This window comes from Furipterus horrens, unplaced genomic scaffold (genome assembly GCF_987537825.1).
Source record: "Furipterus horrens unplaced genomic scaffold, mFurHor1.1.pri manual_scaffold_10, whole genome shotgun sequence".
Lineage (NCBI taxonomy): Eukaryota > Metazoa > Chordata > Mammalia > Chiroptera > Furipteridae > Furipterus > Furipterus horrens.
The window spans coordinates 81812300-81829034 of NW_028327180.1; the positions used below are offsets into that span (position 1 = coordinate 81812300).

The 16735-nt window shown below is 47.9% G+C and overlaps 1 protein-coding gene across 1 annotated transcript in view; it reads right to left on the bottom strand.

Annotated features, from left to right (window-relative positions):
- Positions 1 to 16735, bottom strand: part of SH3TC2 (SH3 domain and tetratricopeptide repeats 2) — a 47061-nt gene that overhangs the window by 2095 nt on the left and 28231 nt on the right. The window contains exons 9-16 of the mRNA XM_090288365.1: positions 16103 to 16236; positions 13749 to 13790; positions 11927 to 13624; positions 11640 to 11820; positions 5746 to 5896; positions 5021 to 5143; positions 2806 to 2956; positions 871 to 1067 (exon numbers count right to left, since the gene is read on the bottom strand). Of these exons, the coding sequence (XP_090144491.1) occupies positions 871 to 1067; positions 2806 to 2956; positions 5021 to 5143; positions 5746 to 5896; positions 11640 to 11820; positions 11927 to 13624; positions 13749 to 13790; positions 16103 to 16236 (2677 nt within the window). The remainder of the gene's footprint in view (positions 1 to 870; positions 1068 to 2805; positions 2957 to 5020; positions 5144 to 5745; positions 5897 to 11639; positions 11821 to 11926; positions 13625 to 13748; positions 13791 to 16102; positions 16237 to 16735) is intronic.

Genomic DNA, 16735 nt, shown 5'->3' on the forward strand with positions numbered 1-16735 from the left:
GGAGACTCAAAAAGGGATGTCTGGTTTCCATTAACCCTCATAACTCAATAGTTAATTCAGGCCAGAAGCAACATCTGGCAAATAAGAGAAACACAGCAGAGTTGCCCTGAGGCTCCCCTGAGGTCCAAACACAGGAGCAACTCAGAAGCCCCAGTACGAAGAGATTAAGGCTTATGTTGAAGCAGGCAGGGGCCTCTGGCAGAGGGGAGCCAATGTCTGGGCACAAGATTTGAGGGCCTGGATTATACCAGAGAGTTTCAAATCACCAACACAGTTCTAGAAGTGGCTGGGGAAATAAGTTCTGGATTCAACTCTAGCAGAGCAAACGGGATAATCGAGCCTAAGACCTTCTAAGAACCTAGGCATGCTGACACTCAAAGACCCCACATCTCATTATCTCAAACATATTAACATACACCCAGACTTCCCCTAAAATAGGGTTCTATATAGCTTGATAATTGAGTTGCAATTTTCTAGTTTATCTATAACATCTAAGCATTTACCTCTAACAGTTAAGCATTCATTTTTATTTAATTCTTGAGCTTATAGTTCTTTTGATGGGGGTCTCATAGTGTATATTTTCATAGGCCATTGAGATGCTTTCGGGCATAGGCAATGTGCCCATAGTCCCTGATGGATAAAGCAAGGAGCTGGCACCTGTCCTCAGAGATGGGAGACCTCTTTGAGTTCTCCAGTGGGGCTGAGTGGAAAGAGCCGTTGGCTCCCCAGTGGAGTTGCTCCCCACCCTGTTTACCCTGTCAGATGAGACTCCCCATCTGGGCATCCTCAGCTCTGCCCTGAAGGCTCAGGGTCAGGGAGAAATATAGTTGCGTGGCAGCTCTCACTTGATCTTAGAAGCTTGGCTCTTACCTTCAGCTGGTAGAAGGTGAGGCTGCCCAGGCGATAATACAGCTTTGCATAGTACAGGGCCTCCTTGGGACTCTGCAGCCAGGCTGGACAGAGGGACAGTGTCTTCAGGTAGCAGTCCTCAGCCATCTCATACATGTGCAGGGCATAGTACACCGTGGCCAGACGGTGAAAGGCCACCAGCTCCTGCTTCTGATCTCCTAGGAATTGGAAGACTGAGAGAAACAGCCGGCAGCCAGCACCTCAGCTCATTTGTTCCCTCGTTCATACTGTACAATTTTTTGAAGGTCTGTTAGGCATCAAGGATTGTGCTTGGGACAAAAGGAACAAAGCAGAAGAGGTCCCTGCCCTCCTGAGGGTTCTTGTCTTAAATGATTCCACCAACAAAAGTAAAAGTCTGCCCGGGAAAAGTGCAGCAAATGGAAACACAGAGCTCCCTGAGAGTGGGCTGGTCAAGATTTTATGGGAGGATTCCTGAAGGAGACTTTCTCCCTATTACAGGTGTCATTTTAACTCAAGGTTCCGGGAATAATTATTTCTGAATTCCTGTGATGAGACATGGTGACCAGACCAGCTCAATGGAATAGCTGAGAATTCTCGACAATGAAATAACTTCATATAACAAATGTCTGCTGCACATAGAGACTCCCTCGGCAGAGCTTGGGGCCCCCACCAGCAGTGGCCAGCACCGATCCTCCACCAACCTGGACGCAGATAAGCTACAGAGGCCCAGTCACTTTTAACCCAAGCCGCAGAACCTTCATTCTCTTGAGTCTAGGTCCTGTTGTTTTGGTTTTTGGTGGCTGTGTTGTAACTCCTTTAATACCAAGTGACCTTTTAAAGAGGACAAGTCTTCCAATGATTTTTTAAAAAGCATTTGCAAGGTGGCTGTTTGATGCAATCTAAAAACATCACTTTTGAGCTTCAAAGGGCCAAAAGTCCAAATTAAAATAGAAAATCCAAGGGAGAAAAAAAGTCTCTGATATGGACAAACCCAGCCACAAGGAAGTGCATGAAAGGGTGGAGAGACCCCCGTTCAGCGGTCAGCTCGTCCAGGAAAGGATAAAGACTGTTCCTGGGGGGGTTGGGGGGGGTACTGCGGGAGGCAGGCTGGGGATCACTCAGAGGTTTGTGCAGTAAAGAAAAAGACAGGAAGAGGAGAGAGAGAGAGCGGGGCGCGCTCTGAAGTGCCTTGGGACACAACGAAGTCCAGCAGCATCCACATCTCATGCCCTTGAGTAAGCCCAGAAGCCCCTTCCAGAAACATCGCAGAAGACACCAGTTGTCTCTACCTCTGACCGAGGCTCCTCTAATCAAGTCTGCTTTCCCTCAAGCACCAGCATTCAGGAGGGCTTCTTTTTTTAATCTTTTTTATTCTGCCTTCTTTCTGTTTTAATGATTTGCATTGTTTCCCACTAACTTTCCTGGTAAACGCAAACTATTTCCGATAGGTAGTGAGTTAATTAATAAGAATCTGACCTTCATTTGCATTTCAATTCCATGGGGAAAATATGCATTTGACTAACTAACAATCAACCAATTAAAATTGTAGGGCATAGTCCTTTTGTGAGGGACATTGCCCGAGCTAGAATAAAATACCACTTGCCCTGTCCTCATGGAATAACCAAGGGTAATAGAATCATTACAGCAGCACAGGTAACAGTTATCAAGGACATATTATGTGCCAAACACTGTGCAGGAGATTTTAGATGGATACTCATTGGCCTCCATAACAACTGCACGAAATGGGTACTAGTTTTAATCCTCATTTGCCAGGCAAAAACTCAAGACTTACGCAGCTTGCTTAGTTAAGGTCTTCCTGTAGTTGGACCTAGAATTCGAACCCATGCAGTCTGAGTCCAGAGCCTGTGCTATCACTGCTTTGTTGTGTCTCCTTGGGGACTGTTTGCCCCTCCCATTCAGTACGGGACCACCTACCTGTGACTGTGCTGAGTCTGGCCGCCAGGGTGGCAGATTCCAAAGCCTTATCGTAGCCTTCCAGGCTGATCTGCAGCTCCGTCAGCTTGTTGAAAATCCGGAGCTCGGTTCTCACTGCCTTCATCCTCCTCGCTAAAGGAACAGCCCCAGCCTGAGAAGAGAGGCACGAGGAATCTTAGTCTCCCAAGAATCACCAGGATATACCATGCTCTAGGGCAGCGATGTTCAACCGGTGTGCCACAGGAACTTTTAAAGCATGCAACACCTGACTATTGCATCAGGGGCACCGACCTCTTTTCCCTTAGGCTGCCAGATTTTTAAAAATGACAACAGTGAACACAACCATAGCTGTCCAATGTCAGATCAGCAAAAAGTATAGAATATTTAATATAAATATTGCCGCAGAATTTTAGTCCTTAGTTTATGTGTGCCCTGCGATGACGAGGGTTGGAAATCACTGCTCTAGGAGGCTCACATTCTGCTGATGGGTTGGGGGATGGCAGAGACTAAAATCAGGGGAATCCGCCATGTTTCCACACATGGGTTTGCTCAGCTCACTCCTGTCATCCTTGCTCCTGGTCGCTCTCCCCAGACCTTCAAGGTGGAAGAACTGGAGGTCATTGGGCCTCCTAAGTTTGGGAAAACTGAGAGCAGGAAAGTTATTCGCCTCCGAGCCATGTGCTCCCTCAGCATGCACAGAGCACGTACGCAGGCCAGAGCGTGACAGTGCCCAATAAGTGGCCGTTTCTGTCATCTTCATTGGGATAGAATGGTAGGCAGGTCACGTCCATCTCTGAGCCTTAGTGTCCTCACCTATAGAACTGTGTATGACAATGAGCACCTCAATAGTCAGGGATGTGTTTCCTGTCCCATGCCTGCACATCGTGGGTGACTGATAAATATTTGATGACCGAATAATCAATTGAACAAGCAAATGAATGAATATCTGCATAAGTGAGATTTTAGGATCAGATAAGATAATGATATTTCCATCCTCAGTCACTGGTAAAAATTATGATTTTTGACACATCTGTTTAACATCTAGACATTTATTTAATTAGTATTATTTATTAAATCAACTCCCTTGTATTGTCTTGCCTCTTTCTTTGCAGTAATATCTGTGAAATCATGAGTCTGATGAGCTGGCGTTATACTTAATAAAAATATAGTAAAACAAAGTGTTCCTCCATGGACCAATCATCTCCCACCATGCCACCAGTGGCATAGGGAACATTCTGGTAAACACAGAGGTGTGCTATAAACTGTAGAGTACCATGCACCCAAGAGATGTAATTATTACAGTTTGTTCTCCCAGGAAGGATAAGTTATCAAGCCTGACAGGACAGAGTAAGTATATCAGCTCCTTCCCTGGGAGCCTGACAGATGGAGAGAGAGAAGGCATGTGGGCCCTGAGAGAGGAAGGTGTGGATGAAAAAGGAGCCACGTGCTAAACCCACAAGCTCAGGGGAGGCCAGCATGGCAGGTCCTACAAACTTAGAGACTGAACGTGACCACGTAGGACAGTCGGAACGTAAAAATTCTTCACTAAAATTGGGTCATGGCAGGTAGTGATGTCCTTGGCCTGTGGCTTCCTTGGTAAAGGTCAATCTTCATCCTAAGTGAGTCTATTGTCTTTTTGCATCTGAAGTAACATACCTTTGAAAGGTCAGTGTAACCCCCCTTTTCTGACCCCTCAGGGCACACTCCCAACCCAGGAGGCCACAGAACCCCTCACTGGTGTCTTGCTCCCCTCATACCATCTCCATGTGCTGTAAATGTTCACTGTTAACTACCCTGTGCCCACCAATGTAGAAGAAATGTGCATCTGTTTTGCTTTTCATCCAATCCCAGAGGTTTCCCTGCTTTGCCTTCTCCCACCCCCACCCCCCGCCCCTTAATCCACCACCAAAGGATTTCAGGTAACCCTCCTTACATCTCCCCCTTTGATTCTGATGTATAAAATAAGCTGCAAAACTGTCATTCTCTGGAACATTTCCTCAACCTGTTGAGATTTTGCTTCTCAGGAATTGTCATCAGTTTGGCTCAATAAACTCATAAAAATTGTCTCCAGGCTTGGACGTTTCTTACACTGACAAATGGAAGAAACAGAATTATCAGCAGAAGAGGGGAAGGAGGGTCCAGGCTGGAGTCGATGTGGCCCCAGCCACGTTCGTGCCAGGGCCTGGCTGGGCACGCTGCGCAGCCTAGGACTCACCCGGTAATACTCCATCGCAAGCTGCCTGTGGCGGGTTCCGTTGAAGAACACATCACCTGCTTCTTCATAGAGCTTCAGTGCCAGGGCGGGCTCCTCCGACTTCAGGGCTTTCTGGATGGCTGCCTGCATTGTAGAGATGACTGTCAACGCGAGAAGGACTTCAGAGGTCCATAAGACGAGCAGAAGTGAGATCCTGACCATCTAGTTTAACCCTCTGCTGAAGTCCCAGAATCCCGAATTGTCCTCCACCCTCACAGAGCTGGTAGGAACCCTCTGAGATTCCCTAGTCCAGCATTTCCTCATCATTGAAGGAGAGATTGCATTGGATGGCCCCAGAATAATTTTCAGCAGTACAAACCTTTTATGTTTTAATAGCTAAGTAATTATTTTAATGTGTTTTAAGAAAAAAAAATAATACATCAAAACCTGTGATTTCAGATAGTATTATTTAGTGTCAAAAGCTAAGTTGTTTTAAAGTTAAGTCAAAGAAAAATAAGTAGATAGTGATGTAAACAGTCCATGGATACAGCCACCTGTGTTCAGCCCGCCGGACTGCCCTGGCTTCCATCTTGTGCCCTGGGGGGGGTGGGGGGGTGGCAGCCCGGTGCTGACTTTCCCTCCAAGGGAGGACATCGCCTCTCTCTAGCTCCAGGTGGCCACTTCAGATGGTACCGCTGCCTCCCTGAACGGCCCAGGTCAGCAGATGAGCCCCGCAGGAGGCCTACCTGCAAGTACGGCTCCACCAGCTCGTCTTCCTGCAGGAGGTAGTGGAGCCGCCCAGCCCCGAGCCAGGCCTTGGCAGCCCTGTCTTCCTCCCCCAGGTCGATGAAGATACGCAGGCTCTCCTTGATGCAGGAGAGGGACCTCCTGAGGGACCTGAGGGACAGACAGGGACTCATAAGGTGTGAGGGCTCAAAAGGGCCTCCAAGTCCCTGAGCACAGGAAGAAACCGAGGCTCTGGGAGGGGACAACATTGTTGCAGGTCAAACAGGGAGGTCTGAGCATGATCTGAACCCCAGCTCTGCCTCAGCCAGCTGCATGACCTTGAGAAAATACAGGACTTCTCTGTGCCTTGGTTTCCCCATCTGTAGTATGAGGATATAATTGTACCCCCTCGGAGGACTGTTGTAAGAATTAAATGTAATAACAAAACTACAGTGCTTAGAACCATGCCTACCAAAGAGCAAGCAGCTGCTAATTATATAAATATTAGTAATCATTATCATTACTGACCCATGGTCCATCCATCCTTCTACTGCATTATAACATTTTTTTCATACACACCTAACACACAGTAGATGCTGAATGCCTGTTTACTGAATAAATGCACAAATGAAAGACCACAGTGGTGGCTAGGAATTATCAAAAACATTTTGATGTTTTAAAAAGAAGGATCAAAAAAGAGTAAAAGTTTTAAAAGGTTGGTGCTTAACCGAATACTCTTTAATTATCTGGAAAAGATGTCTTACATAGGCTACTCTTTGCCCATGACTGGGATTAAAAAAGAAATGAGGCATAAGTGATGGAGTGTTGCGCGGATTCGGAATTCTAGAACAAGAGGGAGCACTGGGCAGCATCTAGGTGGTAGTTCTCGACTCCAGCAGAACTGGAACAACCTGGAAGCCTTTTAAACATAACATCTGTCACAGGCAAACTCACCTCGATGTGCAGACATGCCGTGCTGAACTGGGACACTCAGGGAGTTGGCCCGGCACCAGCATTCTGTCAGAGTTCTCCATCAGTGAGTCCATTGTACAGCTTGGGCTGAGGCCTGTGGGCCTTGTCCAAGCCCCTGATTTTATAGAGGAAACAGGCCCAGAGGTGGGAAGTGACTGTACAAAGGTGCACAGCACATTAGGGGAAGACTCAAGGCCAGAACCCCCTTCTTCTGAGTCCCAGCCCAGAACTTGTCCCATAGCACCCACATTCCTCAAAGCCTGATGCACAGCCCACCTGATTCGGCATTACCTGGGGAGCTTATTAAAAACACAGATTCCCAGAACCACCTCAGATTGACTCAGTCAGAATCATCATGGTTGTGAGCCGGGCTTCTTAACTCTCAGTTGCTACAACTCTTTCTACCTTGGAGTGGTACCCTGAGATCACACATCGCTTGGTAAACAGTGCATCACACGGAATGCCTTCTGTTACTGCTGTGACCACAACTTTCACAGTGAATCCTCACGGGGAAGATCCAGAGCACCGCTGCAAATGCCGCCCCCCCCCCCAAACTCCACACCCCCTCCTAGGGGACAGGCTAGAGTCCTCTCTCCCTTAGTACCCATGTCCAGATGAACAGCAAACTCTGCCTATTAAGCCCACATGTCTTTCAGATGAGATTAGGCGCGTTCAGGGTGGTATGGCCATAGACCCCACATGTCTTTCAAATGTAACCCCACCTTCCCCACGTTTTGTTGCTACTGCCCTTCCTTCTACTCCAAATTTTATTCTTTTAACCTTCTTCACTTTCCAAATCTTACTTATCCCTCAAGGGCATCCTCGAATGCTCTGCTTCATGAAGTCTTCCCTGACCCTTAGTTGCTGGTGTTCCTCCCTTTCCCTCCAAAGCTAGGCTTGCAGAAGCCTGCCATCTCACCCATGACCACTTCCTACCTTTGCCTGCTGTGGCTCTGAGCTTTGGGAGAACGGAAATCCCTTGGGGGAAGTTCAGTTGAAGAAATGCATCCATTACATGAAAACCCACTTAATAAATTCCTCCTAGAAATCTGTGCCAAGAAAAAATCTGCTCCAACAGATATATTTGCTTATGTTCTTGTATCAGACAGTGAGACCGTGCAAGGCTTTCTCCTTTTACCTTGGCCACCAGGAAGCTTAGCGCTAACTTACGGTAATCACGCAGGTGCATGGGAACACCTGTCTTTCTATGTCTGTTAACTGGTCTTCTCTTTTTTCCTTGAGTGCTCTATAGAAGTGGATGGTTTATGCATGCTAAATAAATATGACCTCCTAACATGCTCTTCTTGATAAACTGAGCATTCCATAAAGAGGGAATGACCATACATTGCGGAGGTTTCCTCTGTCACCTAAGGTACTTCATGATCTTCCTCTAAGTGTCACTCATATTGATGGTAAAGAAGAAGAAATGAATGTTTATTTCCTCCCAATTATACATATGAGAATCTCAGATCTTAGAATTATAGAATGTTAGGATTAAACTGGATCAACTTCCAGAACAACAGAGTAAAGGCCTCCAAAAATCCACTCCCCCATAAAACCAATGAGAACAAACCCTGGCAAAAATTGTCACAATCAATTTTCTCAGAACTTTGGAAGTGAACCAAAGGCCTGCAACAATTTGAGGAGAGTTTATTCAAGAAAAACAGCTGAATCTTGTTAAAAACAGTGAGTTTTGTTACTTTTTAACTTGCTCTGGAGGCACCTCCTCTCTGCAGCTCTGCGGCAGCCTTAAGAACCAAACACTTCACAACAAGAAAACCAGCAGCCTAGCAGGCACTGGAAGGGACGCCGTGAGTTTGGAATTCCCCAACAACCACCCCCAGGTAACTATCACTATTTGACATGGTTGGAAGTTCCCTGAAAGCCTCCCCTCACAGGGCTTGTTTTCATTTAACCTGACTCAGAACTCACTCTGTGTAGAGTACCCTTTCCCTGGGGTGTCTGTCCAAAAGATCAGTAGCAATTGTGTAACATTGCTGCTGCCTGAGGTGATGAAAACATTTGGAGCAATGAACATTTAGTCAATTGATTTTAAACAAGAGTGTCAAAAAACAGTCAATGTGGAAAAATAACTTTTCAACATGTGGTGCTTGGATAACTTGTATTCATGCAAAAGAATGAAACTGGATCCCTACCTCACACCATATACAAAAATTCACTCAAAATGGCTGATTGACTTAAATGTAAGAGCTGAAACGAGTAGATTACTGCATTAAATAACTACAGTAGTCCCCCTTATCCACAAAGGATATGTTCCAGGACGCCCAAAGAATCCCTGAAACTGTGGATAGTACCGAACCCTATATATATGTACTGTTTCTTGCTATACATACATGACTTCTCACTTAAAGGGAGCATGTATGGCTTCTCTTTAGCATATTCAGATTGCCAGCATCACTACTTTTGTCTTTTGGGCCATTATTAAGTAAAATAAGGATTACTTGGATGTAAGCACTGTGATACCTCTACAGTCCATCTGATAAACAAGAGGACTACTAAATGACTCTAGGCAGGTAATATATATAGCATGGGTACACTGGTCAAAGAATGATTCAAGTCCCAGGAAGGTTGGAGGGAGACAAAGTGAGATGTCATGCAATTTAAAACTTAAGAATTGTTCATTTCTGGAATTTTTTCATTTAATATTTTTGAACCACAGTTGATTACAGGTAATTGAAACTGCAGAAAGCAAAACCACAGATAATGGGAGACTCTGTAATTAAGTACTTGGCCGACCCACACAAATATGTATTGTATGTTTTTGTTGCACCACGTTCCATGCTAGACATGATGTCTGTCCTCATGCAGCTTATGTCACTACATCCTGACCTTCTGAACCTACTGCAGAGTCTTTCAAAACCCCAAAAACTTAGGTTTATGATCTAAAAGGTCCCCTAAGAAAGCCCCAGAATCTGTCCCCAGAATTCAAGATGCTTTGAATGCTGCAGGAATTCTGGTACTAAGGGGGCTATTGCCAGTGTCACAATGGCATAGCTGGCTGGTCCTCGACCCAACATTTTAGAACTGGAAGGCACCTCATTCAATTTCACTTTATAAATAGGGTAACCACGAGGAGAAATGACTTGTTTAAGGGCATGGCATTAGCTCATGGCAGGATCAGACTTCCTGAGTCCTACTCCAGTGTTGGCTGCTCTCTCCCAGCTCTGGCTTCCGTCTTCCTCCACTCACTTCTTGGACCAACTTCTGCCCCACTTACCTCCCCTCTATCACTCCCATCACCTCAGAAGCACGGGGATCCTCCCCCCTGGTTTAAATAAGGCCTCCACAGTCTGTGCTGACAGCATCCAGGGCTTTCTCACTGGCTTCCTCCTAAGGATTTCAATGGTTCCTGACAACTGGAGGTGAACAGAGGGTGGCAGTGGGGTAGGTGAAGCCTGGGAGAGGCGACTAATCTGAGACTGAGCTTGTACACAGTAAGAGGTGGCAATAAACCTGACACGGGCTTGCCACCCTTGCTCCAGTCCCTTAAAATCCACCTTTCCCAAAGCTCATTCCTAGGATGTCGCACCATGAACATGACTGTTTTGTCTCTAAGGTCAACCCAAGCCTGACTTCTGGATCTGCTCCACTCATGCTAGCTCCTAGGGTGTCCTGGAATGGAAGCAAGGACAGCATTGGGGCCAGGCCTCCTGTCCTCTCACATGCTGCAAGGATCAAAAGCTCTCTTCCTGGAACTGAGAGCATAGACACTTGGAGATTTTCAGGATACCCGATTCTTGTAAGAGAGGGAAAGGGTGAGGGGAGGACAGACAGAGAGATAGATCATGATCTGATTATTCCTAATCCAATTGTCCGGGTGTCTAGGGTTACCAGATTACCATGTTGCCTAGAAAAGCAAAATTATAATTTAATTAGCTTCTCCTCAACCACCTCTTTCTGCTCAACACTAGTAATTATCTGTGCTCTATTTCAGAAGTCATTCATAATTATGAATTCAATGCTACGTGCTAATCTGTTGCAAAATGAAATTGAACATCTTGGAAACCATGTAGAATTTAATAGAATGAATTAAGGCTTGTTAGACGGCAGAGCTGCAGGCCACAGGCCACCAACAAATGAGATCAAGCTGATTAGACTGGTGAGGAGGCAGCAGGGAGAGGAAAACCAGCAGCAGGTGGTCAGATGCTTTGAGAATAATTTAAATACCAAAGGGTTAAAAGAAACCTTTGGTTAGAACAGGTTTTGGTATATTTTTGTAAAAATGAGCCTTTTTAAAGAGATTGCTGAAAAGCCAATCATAAAACAAAGGATGTTTGATTGTACTCAACACAATTAAGCTAAACAGTCAGCATTTCTTTTGTTGTTTATTCCAAGATTTAGTGCATAAGTGAAATAAACTTAATTTTGTAATTTCCAGTTTCATGTTAAAGGAAAAGGCCCAAACAAACTTTCTTTACCGTGAATTTTTTTTTCCCTAATACCAATTGTCTTAAGGTAAGGAAGACCTAGAGGTCCCACCATCCTGGGTATAACTGCCGCCTCTCTGAATTATACATCCTCAGCCATGGTCGCATGATGGGTTGTTATGGAAACACACAAGTAACAGTAACATAGGCACTATTACTGGGCCCTTTCTATGTATCAGGCACTGTTCCAAGTGTTCCATGTTCATTAACTCATTCTTCACAAAAATACTGTAGGGTAGAGGCCATCATTATCCTCCCTTGACTGATGAGGACACCGAGGCATGGAGAAATTAAATAACTTGTCCAAAGCCACACAGCTAAGAATAATGGATGGCAGTGGCCTTGCCCTGTGCAGTAGCTGCAAAGCCTGTGGTCTCACCCTTGACGCCATAAACACAAAAAGGCATTTGGACTTGACTTCCTGAGAGAAAGACCAGTGTTTCTACTTAGGGAAGGTAAGATGTTTCTAGCACTGTCCCTAAGCCCAGGCTTACCTGGCCGTGTTCAGGTTCCGATAGAGCTGCCCGAGGGACTCTAGCAGCTGCCCCTCCATCTCCCGGTCCCTGAGTTGCTGAGCCAGCATCAGCCAGTGCTCGTGGTAGGTGATGCATGCCCCGGCGTGTGGGGACACAGAGCTGTAGAAATGGCAGAGGGATTTGGTGACCTGAAGCTGACCTGAACATAAAGCAGGGACATGAATGAGATGACCTGAGATAGGACAGGGCAAAAACATGCTCTAACACTTTTCTCCAGAGCTCCCCAGCAGCAGAGACATACTCACTCTTTAGGTGACGATGCCTTAAGCCAAACAGCAATGCCATTTCATAACAAAGGCGGCCACTGGCCAGCTGGCGTCCATACACCAGGACTTGGGCAAACCAGAGAAGCACCTGTACTAATTCCATGTCTGTCTCCACACTGGCCTGGAGTTTACAATAGAGTTGGATGGCCTGAAGCATATAGTCTCTGGCTGGCTGTTGAGCCCAGGACTTAAGGGACAGGTGGCCAAGATTGGCCAAAGTCACTGCCTGGTTACGCACATTGCCCACCTCCCGGGCTCTGTTTAAGGCCCGGAGATAGCTCTTGGCTGCCCTTTTCATCAGGCCTTCACCTTGCAGTGCAAGTCCCAGAAAGTTATGGACCACCCCCTTTTGGGTAATATTCTCTGTCTCCTTCAGGGAGTGTAAGAGTGGATAGAGGATGTCCAAAGCCTTCTTTGCCTGGCTGGCTAAGAGATAGGCCCATGCCAGGCAGAGGGAAGACTCAAAGGCTTCCTGCTCTCCCAGAAGCTGCCCCAGCATCAAGGCTTGGCTCAGGTAGTAGATGGCCCCGTCAGGAGACCTGTGCTGGAGGTACACTTTGGACAGGATAAGACACAGGGCCCTCTGGGTGCACCGATTGGCCTGCTCCTCACAGGTGGCCAATGCCTGCCTGAGGGCCGGACAGGCCAGGGTGGGAACTTCATTCCAGCTTGGGGAGGGAACACCACGGAGCTTGGTGGCATTCTGGAGGACCAGGTGGACCTGCCAAATAGGAAGAGACATCCCTTGGGCACTCTGGGGAAAATGTTGCTGGACAGAGGCCACTGCAAGGTGTGGAAGATATTTCTTATCATACAGAAAACTCAGGAGGGTAGCCACAGCCCCCGAGGCAGGGGGCTGTCCAGAGAGAAGCTGCAGCCTCTCAGCGAAGGGCAGCACCTCCTCATGGCGGCCAAGGCTCAGGAGCAATCGGATGGCCAGGAAGCAGGCCCTGGCCTCCAGGGGGCAGCTCTCCGATGCAATGGCCCGGCGCAGCACGTAGGCCACCACATCGAGCTCGTTCTTGGCACTGGTCTCATGGTCAGGTAGGCAGGCCAACAGGGCACCTGCCTTTTCCAGCAGGGCCGAGCCTTTATGCCTCAGCCGCTGCCTCAGGTAGATGGCCGCCAAATTGATGTACAGAGCAGCCACCAAGGACAGGTCCTCAAACGCCCCATTGAGAATGCGGATGGCCTCCTCAAAGTACACCCTGGCCTGAGAGAGCTTGACCTTCCTGATGCTCAGCCGGCCCAGGAGGAAGCAGAGCCGGGCATGGGCCCAGGTCATGTGGCTCCGCTTGGCCCACTTCCTCGAGGCCTCCAGGTAGACCACCAGCTCGTCCTCCTCGGAGAAGCTATAGAAGGAGGACGTGAGGAAAGAGAAGGAGAAGTCATACAGGCTCTTGAAGTGGTCGGTGTAACCTTCGTGATCCAGGAAAGCCAATATGGGGGCGAAGTTCTCAGCTTCCTCCTCCTCCTGACCCGTGTTTAGGTCCATTAGCAGTTCTGGGTCATCAAGGTCATCTGGCTCCGGCAGGTGATAACTGTCTGAGGCGGCTGAGAGGAGCTCCTCCTCCAGGCTGGAGTCCTCGGAGCTGCTGGACTGTCTGGAGCCCATGGCCCGATGCTCCTCCCGGGCTCCACCAGGCCGGGCCTCCTTGAAGCCTTCGGGCTGGGATGCTGTAAGGGACAGGCAGAGTTGAGGGACCCTAAGCACCTGCGACTATAGTGGCTGGCCCTTGGCAAGAGGACAGGATGCTGTCCTGAAGGCCTGGAGGTCAGGTTCAGCATGATCGCTACTCACCGCTCCGATCATTTGGAAGATTCTGGATGGATTCAAAGCCACCTGAATAGAGATGAAGGACAGACCTGTGTTAGGTCATCACGGACCACCACGCCTATGCCCATGCCCTCAGGCATATCCCAGACCAGTGGCCACTTAGGAGACTTTGTGTTTACATTTCAGACCATCAGTCGTCTTTAAGGAACTGGGAAGAATTCTCCCCTTTATCATCCATTTAGAGTCGCTGGAACCTGAAGATTATCTTACTTAATCCACTCACTTTACAGTTGGGAACTGAGGTAGAAATGAGACCCAGAGTTGGAAGAGAAAAGCTGAAAACATGAGCTCTGTGCCAAGAGGTGTGGGGATGGGGAGATGATAAACTCTGAAGCTCCAAACCTCGCAGCAGTTTTACGACAGAGCCACACACGGAACTCCAAGTGCAGTGCACTCCGTGGCACCTGGCGCTGCCTCCCGTTCCCTGTGTCCAAGATCCCTCCTTCTTCCTTCCTCTTCCATTCATCCCATCCACTCAACAGACCCGATCTACTGTGTACAACGTGCCCGAGGTGATCAGATGTGAGTAACCGGTAAAGAAAGCAAAGGTGCAAGGGGGTCGGCGCTTAGTTCTCTGAAGTAACTCAGTGGGATGAGGTAGGTGAAGGGACAACCTTGAGCCCAGTTTTAGTGACTTCGAGTTGGCAGCACTTGCAGGAGCTCTAGGCGGAGAACGAAACAGAACTGGCAGGAGAAATGTCAGCGGTGGGGGTCAGTGAAGGAGACTGAGAAGACGCGGACCACCGAGAGCATGAACAGTTCATGAGCTACAAAAAGGCACTCCCTCTAGAGGAGGAATTACAGAGGGGTGCTTCTTCCCTGGGGCGCAGGCCTTGAGGGCACTGGGTTCCCCCAAGAGGATGCTCCCTCTGCCAGTAGCCCTGGTGCCAGGGCAGCCGGCTCAGCCACGAGGCGCAGCTCTGGGACCGGCTGGGCTGCTCTCCTGGTCTTGAGATAAGAGGCAATGGGCTGCCTGGAACCTGCTCCTGGATCTCTCCCAACCACGGCATCAAACCGGTTAGACAGATATTTTAGATCCAAGTCTGTGGCCCACCCCTGCCCCATGACACGCCCCAAGAAGCCCTTGATTTTCAGGTCCCAGATCCCACCTGCCAGACAGCACCCATAGTTTCAGATCCGAACTCAGTGTGACCCGCCAGGGCTGGTGCTGTTATCTGGGCCAGGGGCTCCTCACAAATGCTCCTTGTGCTGGAGAAAGACTCCAGCTCCCACCTCTGCTCCCAGGGGCTGACCAGAGGGTCCCTCCTGCAGAATTTCTGGCTGTACGCATGAAACATGCCCCAACTAACCTTGCCACATGAAAGTGGACACATTACCACCATTGCTGAAGAGATGAGAGAAACAAGAACCCTTCCTCAAACTGCTGTGTCAAAAGGAGAACGTCCTTTCTGACACAGAGAGATGTAAAAGAAGGGAGTGTCATTCTCTCGCTCAGTCAATCATCCTGACGCTGCTGAAAACTGTGCCAGGCACTGAGGCCCCTCACGCACCCGAGTCTAATGTACCCAATCATCCATTGTCATTTGTGTCTGGGCTGGTGTGTGAAAGCAGGGATCGTGCTGACTAGAAAATGGGGGAGGGCAGTTCTTATCCAGGCTCAGGAGGCACTAATTCACTGGGGCCTCAGTTTCCCAATCTGTGAAATGGGAGAAGTCATCTTTTCAGGTTCTTCCAGCTGGAACATTCTATGCCCCCACCTTACTACTTCAGTCCTAGAAGGAGGGACCACAGGCACAACTCAGGAAGTTTTTCTTATCCAGGACTAGAATGGAAGGCTCAACAGGGCTTACCTCCAAAGCAATAGTTGAGCTGATCCCAACATATCTCACAGTTCCTAGGCAACAAGTCCCACCCAAACCCAGAACTGTCTGAAATCTAAAGTAAAAGTGCTGCTAATCAAATACAACCAAGGTCATCACTAAATAGCAGCCACAGCCCCAAACTCATGGATGGGTTAGAATTTAAAGATATTCTATTCCTGCCCTGGCTGGTGTGGCTCAGTGGCTTGAGCCACTGTGAACTGAGATGTCACTGGTTCAATTCCCAGTCAGGGCACATGTCCGGGTTGCAGGCCAGCTCCCCTGCTGGGGGTGCACAAGAGGCAACCAATCAATGTTTTCTCTCTCACATGGATGTTTCTCTTTCTGTCTTTCTCCCTCCCTTCCCCTCTCTAAAAAAAAAAAGTACAATCTTTAAAAATTAAAAAAAAACAAAAGATATTCTATTCCTGGTTAAACACACTCTCTTAATCTTGAGGAGCCTGGGCTTTCCAGGGGGGTTGCGGAACAAGCACTCACTAAGCCGGTAGACAGACGTGATGTCGGTGTGAGCCAGCGTGTGGAGGAAGCTGGCACTCTCAGCTGTGCTGTCACTCCCTGAGAGCCCCAGAGAGCGTCTTTCCTCATCACTGAAGAAGGCACAGTTCTTGCTTCTGCATTGAGGCAAAAGAAGGGGACACAGATCAGTGCAAGTTTCCAGATACAACCCCTTCTCCCTCTAATTGAGGAGGTGGTGAAGGATATAGAGAAGCCATCCACCCATATGCCCATTATAATGTGTTTATTTACAGTGTCAAGGAGGAGAGCCATTAGCATGTCTTCCATGGAGAACTGAGCTATGTGTTACTGAATAGTACAAAGTAGGGGTGAACACACCCCTCCAGTTAAAACTCTATCCCCCAAGAAAAGCAAATCCCCTTCTCTGAACTTCTACATATTCTCTGAGACCACGTGGTGCCTCTTCTTACTGGGAGAAATAGGAACTGGCTGCCCTAAATGTAAGGGTTGGAAATGGATCATTAAAAGAAGTTTCTTTGTTAGGCTATTGCCAGAAGACACTAGGGATAGGTGACACAGTCCAGAGGAACGGTGAAGGAAGTGTGACTGTGCTCACAAGGGACCTTTCACAACTGCTGACATCGGATTCCATGG